Source organism: Ranitomeya imitator, chromosome 3 (genome assembly GCF_032444005.1).
Source record: "Ranitomeya imitator isolate aRanImi1 chromosome 3, aRanImi1.pri, whole genome shotgun sequence".
Classification (NCBI taxonomy): domain Eukaryota; kingdom Metazoa; phylum Chordata; class Amphibia; order Anura; family Dendrobatidae; genus Ranitomeya; species Ranitomeya imitator.
Genome location: NC_091284.1, coordinates 93,047,911 through 93,062,630, shown reverse-complemented (window position 1 = coordinate 93,062,630; position 14,720 = coordinate 93,047,911). Strand labels below are relative to the sequence as shown.

Sequence of the window (14,720 nt, the reverse complement as noted above, 5' to 3'; positions counted from 1 at the left end):
CAGCACTTTACATCTTAAAGGGGACTTGTACAGACAATAGAAGACATTACGGAATAACAATAATCACATAAAACAGATACCAAGGGGAATGAGGGCCCTGCTCACAAGCTAAAATTCAGAGTATCAATGTGGGATATAGTTGATACATATCTGCTTATTGAAATATTTCATTTTAAGGCCACTGATGAGCAAAAAATATTCACAGGATGCTGTCCCGGTGGCCATGTTGGTAGTCTAAGGCTAGGGTCACATTGCGTTAGTGCAATCCGTTTAGCGCTAGCGGATTGCGCTAACGCAATGTTTTTAAAGGGTCGCGTTTCGGGGTCGCGTTAACGTCCCCGCTCTCGCAGATCCCCGATCTGCGAGAGCGGGGAACGGACCTCGGGCGCGCCACGGACGCTGCAAGCAGCGTCCGAGGCGCGCTACAAAAGACCGGCGCGTCGCTAGCGCGTGCCGAAAATGACACGCGCTAGCAATGCGCTGGTACATTGCGAGCAATGGGAGCGCTAACGGACGCGTTGCATGGCGTTAATTTCGCCGTGCAACGCTGTCCGTTAGCGCTCTGACCAAAACGCAATGTGACCCCAGCCTAAGGCTATTTTCACACTTGCGTCAGCCCGACGTACTGACGCACGTTGTGAAATTTGTGCACGACGTGGGCAGCGGATGCAGTTTTTCAATGCATCCGCTGCCCATTCTGAAGTTCTGAAGTCCGAGGTGGAGGGGGCAGAGTTTCGGCCGTGCATTCGCGGTAGGAAATGGCGGACGCGACGTACGAAAAAAACGTTCACTTGAAAGTTTTTTTCGTGCCGACGGTCCGCCAAAACACGACAGATCCGTTGCACGATGGGTGCGACATGTGGCCATCCGTCGCAGTCCGTCGCTAATACAAGTCTAGATGGGGAAAAACATCGCATCCTGCGGGCACATTTGCCGGATCCGTTTTTTCCCCAAAACGACGGATTGTGAAAGAAGCCTAAGCCTGCTGGACCAGATCCCTGTAAGCCTCGTTCTGTTTGACATCCCCATCACCTCTTCTGATTAGTAGATGTTAGCTTTGTCGTATGCATTGTGCCACAATGTAATGATGGTGTACTGGATTTATTAATCAGAAGCTGCGCCAGGGACGCCCTCAGACAGTATGTGGGCCACAGGGCTCTGGTCCACTGACCACAGGACTACAATGACATGGCTTTAGGACCAGGGTCCGGCGGTAAAACTTTTTGCTAAATTCTAATTAAAAGGGTATTCTCCAAGATCCGATCCCAATATGTAGTACGTGTAATAATAATATTAGCACATACCTCTAATTTGAAATGTAGTATAGTTCCTCTGATTCGCTATGTTGCTTACCCCATGTGCAGGGCATTGTAGTAGCTTAGGTACCCATGGTTATGACCATGAACAGCAAACTGTCGTTATGAGTGGTTGTAACCATGGATACCTAAGCTACTGCAATGCCCTGCACATGGGGTAAGCGACACAGCGAATCAGAAGAACTATACTACATTTCTAATTGCAGGTATTGGCTAATATAATTATTACATCTATTACATATTAGGATGGGTTCTTGGAGATGGAAATACCCCTTTTAAAGCATTTTTTCCCCCCAGAACTGTAATAATGGTGTGTTCTTATGATTGGTTATTAATATCAGATTCATTAGGAGCAAACTTGGTCTACTAATGGGGCCTCTCCGGCAAGTGTCAGTCACTCTCATTGTTTACTAGGATCAGCAGCGCCTTCCTTTCTCCAGTGTCTGTGCCTGGTACTGCAACTTATGGTCTCTTGGACCCATTTGGTGTGATCTGCAATATTAGAAGCAGCCACTGCAAAACATACAGGGCTAATGAAGGAGATGTGGCACTTGCCGGGGCGGCCTTTACAATCAGCTGATCTGATAGTGATTTTCTATCCTAAGGACAGACCATCAATATTTTTAATTCCGTAAAACCCTTTCTAAGTTTGGCCTCCGCAGAGGATTGATCTTCCATTAGACAAGTATTGTTTTAGATGATTTATATATCTTTGTTCGTTTTTCCTGCACTTTGATTACATTGCAATACATGGATCTTTGCCTTATTTGGTTAATGTACAGTATACGTGTATCTGCTGCAGAACCTCTTGTAATCACGGGATTCTGTGGTGTGAGTGGCCTGGCTAGTCACCATTATGTCTATCCTTCCTGGACAGTAATTACTACCAGGCCACAAGCAGGCAGAGGGTAGCTGACAGCCGCTCCTCGTCCCCGGCAGTCTGCTGATGCAGTGCAGTGCGCAGGTTGGAAGCTCTGCAGCGAGTGAGGATGCTGTAATTGATTGCCAAGTTCCTAATGTTCTGGGCCGCCTGCGGTGCGAGTGTTGGAGGAGCGCTGCAGGCAGGTCATGCTCGGGAAGAGAAGTGGGCACTGTTTGTACCAGAAATCTCCGCCGAGGGTTTTATTGCTGGCTAAGCATCTTCTTCTCCTTTTAGTAGCGATGGAAGATCTGTGGTTATGGGATTATGTTAGTGAGATCCTCCGGTGCGGGCGCATCTTCTCGTGGATAACAACGGCATCTGCGCTGTTTACAATCCTATATTCCCCAATGAGGAGCAATCTGGAAGAGCCTGTTGCCATGGTGACAGAAGCCCGGTTATAATAATGGAGTCCAGATATGCTAAGCAGTGGCTCGGGGCCGGGCTCAGCTTTCTGATTCATTTAGGCCTTTGATGTCTTATTAGACAATCAGCAGACTGATGTTATGCTGAGAAGCAGCATGACGGTATTTCTGCCCTGCAGATTGCCGTGGACGATGCTATACAGAGAGTGAGTGCTGGAGCAGAGCTGTGTTTGCCAGATTTGGGATAAAGAAAACACTTATATATAGTGAAACCCATATATTATATAGAGTTATTACAAACAGAGTGATGTATTCCAAGTGTTAATGTTGATGATTATGGCTTACAGCCAATGAAAACCCAAAAGTCATTATCTCAGTAAATTAGAATACTTTATAACACCAGCTTGACAAAATGATTTTAAAATTTGAAATGTTGTCCTACTGAAATGTATGTTCAGTAAATGCACTCAGTACTTGGTCGGGGCTCCTTTTGCATCAATTACTGCATCAATGCGGTGTGGCATGGAGGCGATCAGCCTGTGGCACTGCTGAGGGGTTATGGAAGCCCAGGTGGCTTTGATAGCAGCCTTCAGCTCGTCTGCATTGTTGGGTCTGCTGTCTCTCATCTTCCTCTTGATAATGCTCCATAGATTCTCTATTGGGTTAAGGTCAGGCGAGTTTGCTGCCAATCAAGCACAGTGATACTGTTGTTTGTAAACCAGGTATTGGTACTTTTGGCAGTGTGGACAGGTGCCAAGTCCTGCTGGAGAATGAAATTTCCATCTCCAAAAAGCTTGTCGGCAGAGGGAAGCATGAAGTGCTCTAAAATTTCCTGGTATACGGATGTGCTGCCTACACCAGCAGATGACATGGCTCCCCAAACCATCACTCAGGGCCGGCGTCAGCACCCGGCACAGCGGGCAAATGCCGGGGCCCTGGGGAGAGAGGGGGGCCCACTCACACTGTCATAGGTACAGCTGGGAGAGCAGAGCAGGAGATAACATGCTCTCTCCGCCTACAAAGTCACTGCTGGCTGCGTTCTCTTAACCCCTATGTGCCAGCTCTGACACAAGCATCTTCTCACTTAGTCAGTGCAGCCAGGCAGGCACACATAGGGGTTAAGGAAAGGCAGCCAGTGTGACATTGTGTGTGGGCTGAGAGAGCATGTTCTCTGCTCTGCTCTCCGCCCCTGGCTGGCTGCAGTGCTGAACTTATGAGGCAGATTCCGGAGGAGCTCCTACCAGTGCCTGAGTGAGTGGCGCTGCTATATACTACGTGGGCTGCGCTGCTATATACTACGTGGGCTGCGCTGCTATATACTACGTGGGCTGCGCTGCTATATGCTACATGGGCTGCGCTGCTATATACTACGTGGGCTGCGCTGCTATATACTACGTGGGCTGCGCTGCTATATACTACGTGGGCAGCGCTGCTATATACTACGTGGGCTCGGCTGCGCTGCTATATACTATGTGGGCTCGGCTGCGCTGCTATATACTACGTGGGCTGCGCTGCTATATACTATGTGGGCTGCGCTGCTATATACTATGTGGGCTGCACTGCTATATACTACATGGGCTGCGCTGCTATATACTACGTGGGCTCGGCTGCGCTGCTGTATACTACGTGGGCTGCGCTGCTATATACTACGTGGGCTGCGCTGCTATATACTACGTGGGCTGCGCTGCTATATACTACGTGGGCTGCGCTGCTATATACTACGTGGGCTGCGCTGCTATATACTACGTGGGCTGCGCTGCTATATACTACGTGGGCTGCGCTGCTATATACTACGTGGGCTGCTATATACTACGTGGGCTGTGCTATATACTACGTGGGCTGCTATATACTACGTGGGCAGTGTTATATACTACATGGCTGTGTTTATATGCGATCATGAATCGGGGTATGTGTTAAAGGGGGGGCCCACTGAGACTCTTTCGCCCGGGGCCCTCAAAAACCTGGAGCCAGCCCTGCCATCACTGATTGTGGAAACTTCACACTAGACCTCCAGCAGCTTGGATTGTGGCCTCTCCACTCTAGACTCTGGGACCTTGATTTCCAAATGAAATGCAAAATTTACTTTCATCTGAAAACAACACCTTAGACCACTGAGTAACAGTCGAGTTCTTTTTCTCCTTGGCCCAGGTAAGACACTTCTGGTGTTGTCTATTGGTCATGAGTGGCTGACACAAGGAATGTGACACTTGTAGCCCATGTCCTGGATACGTCTGTGTGTGGTGGCTCTTGAAGAAATGACTCCAGCAGTCCACTCCTTGTGAATCTCCCCCAAATTATTGAATGGCCTTTTCTTAACAATCCTTACAAGGCTGTGGTTATCTCGGTTACTTGTGCATCTTTTCTACCACACTTTTTCCTTCCACTCAACTTTCCATTAATATGCTTGGATACAGCTCTCTGTGAACAGTCAGCTTCTTTAGCAATGACCTTTTGTGACTTTCCCTCCTTGTGGAGTGTCAGCGACTGCCTTCTGGACATCTGACAAGTCAGCAGTCTTCCCCATGATTGCGGAGCCTACTGAAACAGACTAAGGGACCTTTTTAAACGCTTAAAAAGCCTTTTCAGGTGTTTGTTGTTAATTATTCTAATTTACTGAGACAATGACTTTTGGGTTCTCATTGGCTGTAAGCCATAATCATCAGCATTGACAGAAATAAACACTTGAAATAGATCACTCTGTCTGTAATGACTCTATATAATGAGTTTCACTTTTTGTATTAAAGAACTGAAATAAATTGACTTTTTGATTTTAATTTTATGAGAATCACCTGTAGGAAACTGCATTTGTCCTTTTTATAATATTTTCAGTTAATGTGTAAAAACAGTGACCATACAAAAGAAAAATTTAACTTTTTTCTGTATAAAAATTGGATGATTTTTCATGTGAATTTAGCCCTGTGCTTACACATAATTTGCTGCATGCATTTTGCATCTACCAGCAGCTTTGTCCACAAGTGGCACCATGGATGGCACAACTTTATGAAGACTTGGCGCAACCTTATAAAGACTTGGCACAACACTGTGAACCTGGTACCAAGTCTTTGCAATCATCAGTGAGCATCAGGGCTAGAATAAAAACCACATCAATTAGTCATATGTCTGGTTTTCGTTTTTGACAGTGGCAGAAGAAGCCCTTCAGTGTACAGTGTTTTCTTGTCCACCTCTCTTGGGGGCAGGAGGGTGTAGAATGTGGAGCTGATAAAAGGTCAAGCGCAGTCTTCAGTGTGCCATTTTGGCACGACATTCTAACTAGTCCCTGTACTAGGATGGCCTTAGGAGAGCGGCTCAGTTGACTTTAACACAAGACGACAGTTCTGGGTTTTGGTTTTTACGTCTTTTTTTTCACTGCGGCATTTTTGCAGTAGAATTTCAGATAATTAAACTGAACAGCTGCAGACACAGGAGACATACCATATTACTGTGACCATGACAAGTTCTGGGTATGCGCGAATCAACGGTTTCCAAAATCGATTTTTACTAATGCATGTCCATAAGGCCACATTCACATGTCCCTACTCAACAGGCTTTTGCTATTTATTTAGATGCTGAGACACAGATGTGTCACTTATCAGGCTGTGTGCTGTTTCCATATAATGAATGTTTAATCACCAAGAGAGAGATTAAACCTGAGCCCTGGTCCAACCATACTCCTCCTCTGATTAGCAGGTCACTCTCAAGTGTCTACAGACAATGTATACAGAGAGCTGTGCTGTGGGCGGGGGCAGCTTTCTCTGAGCTCTGCTAAATCTAAAAACTCGGTTAAAATTGTGGTACCTAGTAAACTAAGTGATACATCATTGGATTCATGGTCTTTTTCCTACAGTATTCTGCTCTCAGATGGAGTAGCTAAAATCTGGAGACATATTCCTTTTAAACATGGACTTGGGGAAAAAATTGCATGATCTTTCTGTTTTCACCATTTGTTAGAGGCTTAAGGGGGAGTCGCAGGACCACCAGGCGCATGTTACTGCAACCACATCACAAATGGAAATCCAAACCTTTTGTGTAGAGTTAATCAGTTTGCGCAGATAATATACAGTCATTGATCAGTTTGGGTGGGTGTTCTGGCAGTTATAGAAACGTGATGTGAAAGTGATTCTTTGAAGTAAATTTGTCACATTGAACTTGGCATCAGGTTTGCCAATAGCATGTCATCAATGGTTTTCTGGGAGAAGAATCCATATACCGTAACTTGTAATCTTCCAGTGTAAAGTCCTGCCCGTTCTGTGTTGTGCAGTCCAGTGGGCGGTCCTGTTCACTGACCAATAGCTTCTCTTCTAGCTTTCTCCTACAAGGAAGGAAGTCCATCATTGATTAAGACCACCTACTGGACTCCAAAGCTCAAATTAAGCAGAAATTTCCATTCAATATTTTGTGGGAAAAGATCGTAAAACTTATGTCCCTCTGCTCAAATCCTCCTGCTGTGCAAGTTTGTCTGACATTTGTGTAATGTGTATAGCAACATCCTCATATCATTACTGCAAAGTGCAGCTATTCATGCTTTTCTGCACCTTTTTTAGGGAAACCCTAAGATTTATACACTGCTCAAAAAAATAAAGGGAACACTAAAATCCCACATCCTAGATATCACTGAATGAAACATTCCAGTTGTAAATCTCTTTATTCATTACATAGTGGAATGTGTTGAGAAAAATAAAACCTAAAAATGATCAACGTAAAGCACAACTAATATCCCACTGAAATCTGAAGTTGGAATGATGCTGAAAATCAAAGTGAAAAATCAAATTACAGGCTGATCCAACTTCAGTGGAAATGCCTCAAGACAAGGAAAAGTAGCTCAGTATTGTGTGTTTGGCCTCCACTTGCCTGTATGACCTCCCTACAACCCCTGGACATGCTCCTGATGAGGCGGCGGATGTTCTCCTGAGGGATCTCCGCCCAGACCTGGACTAAAGCATCCACCAACTCCTGGACAGTCTGTGGTGCAACGTGACATTGGTGGATGGTGCGAGACATGATGTCCCAGATTTGCTCAACCGGATTCAGGTCTGGGGAACGGTCGGGCCAGTCCATAGCTTCAATGCCTTCATCTTGCAGGAACTGCTGACACACGCCAGCCACATGAGGTCTGGCATTGTCCTGCATTAGGAGAAACCCAGGGCCAACCGCACCAGCATATGGTCTCACAATGGGTCTGCAGATCTCCTCTCGGTACCTAATGGCAGTCAGGCTACCTCTGGCGAGCACATGGAGGGCTGTGCGGCCCTCCAAAGAAATGCCGCCCCACACCATTACTGACAGGCGTCTTCACGGCGTCTTCAGAATCTGTCACGTCTGTCACATGTGCTCAGTGTGAACCTGCTTTCATCTGTGAAGAACACAGGTCGCCAATGATAAATTTGCCAATCCTGGTGTTCTGTGGCAAATGCCAAGTGTCCTGCACGGTGTAGGGCTGTGAGCAAAACCCCCATCTTTGGACGTCGGGCACTCAGACTATCCTCTTGGAGTCGGTTTCTAACAGTTTGTGCAGACACATGCACATTTGTGGCCTGCTGGAGGTCATTCTGCAGGGCTCTGGCAGTGCTCCTCTTGTTCCTCCTTGCACAAAGGCTGAGGTAGCGGTCCTGCTGCTGGGTTGTTGTCCTCCTACGGCCCCCTCCATGTCTCCTGGTGTATTGGTCTGTCTCCTGGTAGCGCCTCCAGCCTCTGGACACTACGCTGACAGACACAGCAAACCTTCTTGCCACAGCTCGCATTGATGTGCCATCCTGGATGAGCTGCATTACCTGAGCCACTTGTTTGGGTTGCAGAGTCCGTCTCATGCTACCATGAGTGTGAAAGCACAACCAACATTCAAAAGTGACCAAAACATCAGCCAGAAATCATTGGTACTGAGATGTGGTCTGTGGTCCCCACCTGCAGAACCACTCCTTTATTGAGGGTGTCTTGATAATTGCCAAAAAATGTCCATCTGTTGCCTATTCTATTTGCACAACAGCATGTGAAGTTGATTGTCAATCAGTGTTGCTTCCTAAGTGGACAGTTTGATTTCACAGAAGTTTGATTTACTTGGAGTTATATTTTGTTGTTTGTGTTCCCTTTATTTTTTTGAGCAGTGTATTAAAATCACCAGTTCTACCATCGTTCTCTCTATTAAAGGCTATGGGAGGGCCAGCGTTTGACAGATATCTATCCTGTTCGGGGTTCACTGCTAACCTATCTGTGTATCTCCAGCATGCATGATGCAATTTTACAATGCAGCTCAATGCAATTAGCATCCAGCAGCCTCCTCCACCGAGACCGGGAAAAGATTTTTACTCTGATTGAATTAACTCTTTGAATGCAAGCATCCCAGTCTGATTGCAGTAGGGTGGCTTGATATGTAGTCAGTACATATTCATCACATACACGTGGCGGACAGAGCCTTCCCTGGCATCTGTTATCGAGCGGTGCCATGATGATGATTCAGCCTATTGTATGTGGGCTTTGTTAAATGATGGCTCTGTGCCCAGGGTGACACTTGGCATGACTTGACGTCTGACATTTAACACCAGTTCTCCTAATTCGATGTCACATGATTGCTAATGTGGATTGTCAGGAAAAGTCACATTTCAATTTCTCCTTAAAAAAAAAATATAGATCAACTTCAATAATGGCATGAAAGTATAGGGGCTTGAACTACAGAGTGGATACCTGTATCTAGACATTGCTGGAAAGGACTGCGACTTTACTGGAGTTCGTCCATATTACAGAACATGACATCCATATCCCCCGGAGTACTGATCTCTGTAGTATACCGATGTGTTTAGTGGCCATGCTTGGCTTAGTTGATTGCGTTTTTGTCAGACACCTCCATAGATAATTGGATACAACATGACGTGTATATTGATTTTTGTAGCCTCTGGTTTGACTGCAGACGTCGCTTCAAAATTGGACTCAAAATTAATTTGCTCCGTGTGTTGCACCAGGGTAGTTTTCCCCAGATGTCCATTCGTGTGTCCATTCTTCGTGAAACGATATATCAGGCAACCAAAACCTCTGACTGTAAATTCTTATTCCATCAAATCATCAGTAACGAGTGGCATTACTAATGGGCTCATGGGTGCTTTTGGACCCCACTGCGGTACTCCTTTACTTTATACCAACGAGCTCCACATTCCCCTTCACTGAAGTTGGTCATACAAATTGGACTAACATTCCTGAAAATCGAGGCTTTCCAAATATTATGCTCTTCATTGAGCAGTTCAACAGGGGCTTCTGTCTGAATGATTGAAATATTATTTAGATGTGTACCCGAATTATCCCTGGGCGTGAATATGGCAAATGGAGTCTAAAGTATAACATTTTGGGAACGACAGCCTGAATCAACAATGAGATGGGGTATATCTAAAGGCTCCCATAAACTTTAGATAAGTTGTCCTTACCCGCTGGTTTCAGGGGATCATATTTCTAATATGTTTGGGAACCTCATTTTTGGGGGCGATAGTTCGGCTAGCAGCTATCGAATGTATAGAGCTAGCTTTAGACTACGTGAGATCTGCAGAACTTTGCCCAAACTGAACTGCGCTAAAAAGTATCCAAGGAGTAAGATCTGATGGGGAAGTCTACTGAAGCCTCTGATCTATATGTAATTGTTGAGCTTCTATCGGGACAGACAGAATGGAGGCCAACAGAAATCTGAAGCGACATTTCTGTAAAAATGGTGGAACAGAATAAGGTTGGATGCAGATGCTGGTTTGAGTATATTATCAGTATTCATTGCTTAAAGGGAATCTGTCATCAGGTTTTTGCTACGTCAACTGAGAGCAGCGTGATGTAGGAAAAGAGGCCCTGATTCCAGCGATGAATCAGTTAGTTTGCAGCAGTTGTGGTATACTTAGTTTTTAGATGTAGCCGAGCTCCCACCCACACCGCAGCTCTCTATGTACATTGTAGTGCTTATCAGAGGGGCGGTGTGGTCGGACCAGGGTCCATGTGCCATGTAGTCCTGTAGTGATAATCTCCTGATGATAATATTAATTGTATGGAAACCGTACACAACCTAAGTGACACTAGGGCAGCACGGTGGCGCAGTGGTTAGCACAGCAGCCTTGCAGCGCTGGAGTCCTGGGTTCTAATCCCACCTTGGACAACATCTGCAAAGAGTTTCTATGTTCTCTCCGTGTTTGCGTGGGTTTCCTCCGGGCACTCCGGTTTCCTCCCACATTCCAAAGACATACTGATAGGGAATTTAGATTGTGAGCCCCATCTGGGACAGCGATGATAATGTGTGCAAACTGTAAAGCGCTGCGAAATATGTTAGCGCTATATAAAAATAAAGATTATTATTATATTATTACACATCCCTGAAATCTGTCTCAGCCCATATCTCATGCTGCCCTCAGATTACATAGCACAAATCTGCTGATAGATTCTCTTGTAACCGCATTTTGTCTGGCGTACATTATTGATGGCCCCGTAGAAGTAGCCGTGGTTTGAGATGTCGCCACTACAGTTTACCCTGTGGTTTGTGTGTCCTGATTTTGGATGTTTCTTGACAGGTGTCTCCAGCCAGTCAGACTTGATCTTTCTTCCCCTGGTAGTTAGCTGGGGGCTGGTTTCCCTGTAATCTCAGGAGCTGACCATCATCCCAGTCCTGTCAGGACCATGGAGAGCTCCGAGCGCTGGTGCATGTTGCCCTGTAGTCTGATGATAGCAGATCTTTGGGATGCTGCCAGCTGACTAGACAGAGAATCTGTGTTGCTTTGTTGGAGAGAGTAAACCAGGCAGTACAATCAGTCTCTGCCCTATGGTTAAGTGGAATCAGATAGTGCTGCTCCCATATCCATCATGTACAGTTCCACTAGCCTTTTCGTTCCTCCCTGAGGTCCCCGCCCCTGCACACTAACAGGCATCCCCAAGAGAGCCCCCTGTGCCGGTAATTGACCGGCTCCTGGCCCAAGCACCCCTCCCCTCCTATCGCTCACTGATGGGGACTGCTCTCCAGCTCTTCTGTTACCCGCAGATCTGTTGTGGCAGTGGAGATGAAGTGACGGCTCAGCGGGAGCTGCAGTGACGAGGTTGGATGGATTGCACTGGGGGAGTTTGCAGCTGCCGCACACTGCACAATTAATGGAGTGGCTGCAGGAGCAGGGTGAGTGGGGTCCCCGCATGTGCTGCTGATTCTTCTTGGCCCTGGAAAAACCCTATGCCGAGAAGTCTTTGGGATATTTGTTTACCTTGTCTGGTCCTTTCCTAAATCTGCGCTCCTGCAATTTAGGAGGCTCTTTTCGGGTATACCGAGATGACCTCTCCTCCGTCCCCTTTATCTTTGTTCAGTCAATGGCATCAATTGGAGTTGATGGGACTGAAGCATTCCTTGTCTTGGCTAATGATACATGTCAGTGTGCTCTAGTTATGTCTCTCCAGGTTGATTCCTGGTGGAGAGCGACGTCTCGCTCAGTGCCCTCCTCCCCATGGATGATAAACAGTGACTTTATTTAGGTTTTGCAGCACTCTATGTATGGTGATTGTATCACTACAGGGCCACGCTTACTAGCGGCACAGTCCCCTGATTAGCATGTTTGTCTTTTTGTGTCCGTTACATTGTTATTGATGCCCATTGCATGGAAAGTTGTGTGTTTGCCTCTGTCCGCAATGCCCTCCAATCTAGGGGTCTTGTGCTTCTGGACAACTTGTATTGATTGACGTGTATGAAGGAGGAGATCTCCATGTGTCTGCAGCATGGTTAGTCTGACAACTGACGAGCACATACAGGACCTGCCGCTATCGTCCTCCAGTGTGGGGTTCTGACCAGCCATTCCTCAGAGTGACGACAATCTTTGTTTTCCCATACTACTTCCATCTGACACACACAGATAACATTGTCCTAATTGACAGAACACTCCATCACATTCACTGACCAGCGATGGACACCGTGTCAAGCTCCGGACGGATACAGCTCTCCGCCCATCCCATGAGCAGGGCACTGGTACCCCAGTGACTCTAACCATACCCACTGGAAATTTGCACGAAGTGACACGCAATTTTCCTTTAAGTACATAACTGAAGAAGGTCGAAAAGACCGAAACGTTTTTTTGTTGGTACTACGCAATACATTTTCAAGCTACACGCATTGAAGTTGAGTGCCAGGTTCTTTTAGATTTATGGTATTAAGGTGTGGGATCCTACCTCTGCACCACTATAGCAGTGCTCATGTTTTTGTTCACCGTATGAAAATTGTACATTCACACTGAAGGCATCAAAGCTATGAATTAACACATGTGGAATTATATACTAAACAAAAAAGTGTGAAACTGAAAATATGTCTTATATTCTAGGTTCTTCAAAGTAGCCACCTTTTGCTTTGATGACTGCTTTGGACAGTCTTGGCATTCTCTTGATGAGCTTCAAGAGGTAGTCACCAGGAATGGTTTTCCAACAATCTTGAAGGAGTTCCCAGAGATGCTTAGCACTTGTTGGCCCTTTTGCCTTCACTCTGCGGTCCAGCTCACCTCAAACCATCTTCATTGGGTTCAGGTCTGGTGACTGTGGAGGCCAGGTCATCTGGTGTAGCACCCCATCACTCTCCTTCTTGGTCAAATAGCTCTTACACAGCCTGGAGGTGTGTTTGGGGTCATTGTCCTGTTGAAAAATAAATGATGGTTCAATTAAACACAAACCGGATGGAATAGCATGCCGCTGCAAGATGCTGTGGTAGCCATGCTGGTTCAGTATGCCTTCAATTTTGAATAAATCCCCAACAGTGTCACCAGCAAAGCACCCACACACCATCACACCTCCTCCATGCTTCACGGTGGGAACCAGGCATGTAGAGTCAATCCGTTCGCCTTTTCTGTGTCGCACAAAGACACGGTGGTTGGAACCAAAGATCTGAAATTTGGACTCATCAGACCAAAGCACAGATTTCCACTGGTCTAAAGTCCATTCCTTGTGTTCTTTAGCCCAAACAAGTGTCTTCTGCTTGTTGCCTGTCCTTAACAGGGGTTTCCTAGCACCTATTTTACCATGAACGCCTGCTGCACAAAGTCTCCTCTTAACAGTTGTTGTAGAGATGTGTCTGCTGCTAGAACTGTGTGTGGCATTGACCTGGTCTCTAATCTGAGCTGCTGTTAACCTGCGATTTCTGAGGCTGGTGACTCGGATAAACTTATCCTCAGAAGCAGAGGTGACTCTTGGTCTTCCTTTCCTGGGGCGGTCCTCATGTGAGCCAGTTTCTTTGTAGCGCTTGATGGTTTTTGCCACTGCACGTGGGGACACTTTCAAAGTTTTCCCAATTTTTCGGACTGACTGACCTTCATTTCTTAAAGTAATGATGGCCACTCGTTTTTCTCTACTTAGCTGCTTTTTTCTTGCCATAATACAAATTCTAACAGTCTGTTCAGTAGCACTATCAGCTGTGTATCCACCAGACTTCTGCACAACACAACTGATGGTCCCAACCCCATTTATAAGGCAAGAAATCCCACTTATTAAACCTGACAGGGCACACCTGTGAAGTGAAAACCATTCCCGGTGACTACCTCTTGAAGCTCATCAAGAGAATGCCAAGAGTGTGCAAGGCAGTCATCAAAGCAAAAGGTGGCTACTTTGAAGAACCTAGAATATAAGACATAATTTCAATTGTTTCACACTTTTTTGTTAACACATGTGAAATTATATACTTAATTCATAGTTTTGATGACTTCAGTGTGAATGTACAATTTTCATAATCATGAAAATACAGAAAAATCTTTGAATGAGAAGGTGTCCAAACGTTTGGTCTGTACTGTATCTATATATCATAGAGGGAGGTCCTGCAAGAGATTGCCTGTACACAGCATTGTAGGCTTTTATATAGATCTATCGATGTGTAATATAGTTTCATGTGTGGATCCATATAGATACAAGAAAATGAGGGCAAATAAACACTCACAAATAAAGTATATTTAGCTGTCTGTGTACAGGTATATATGTGTAATGTGTGCGCGCATGTATGTGGAATGTGTGTGTAATGTGTCTGCGTGCATGTGTGCACGTTCGCATGTATATGTAGTGTGTGTGTGCACATGTATGGGTAATGTGTGTGTGCGCGTGCATGTTTGTGTAATGTGTGTGTGTGTGTGCACACGTGTGTGTATAGAATATATGTACAGTTGT

General features: G+C 45.7%; 1 protein-coding gene across 3 annotated transcripts in view; it reads left to right on the top strand.

Annotated features, from left to right (window-relative positions):
* The window catches only part of ABR (ABR activator of RhoGEF and GTPase), a 427,958-nt gene that overhangs the window by 105,183 nt on the left and 308,055 nt on the right, over nucleotides 1-14,720 (top strand). The window contains exon 1 of one of the 3 annotated variants that reach the window (XM_069761143.1): nucleotides 11,446-11,715. The exons of the other annotated variants lie outside the window; for them this stretch is intronic. Within the exon in view, the coding sequence (XP_069617244.1) occupies nucleotides 11,694-11,715 (22 nt within the window). The 5' untranslated portion in view covers nucleotides 11,446-11,693. Of the gene's footprint in view, nucleotides 1-11,445; nucleotides 11,716-14,720 lie in introns of those variants that run through there. 3 annotated transcript variants of the gene reach the window in all.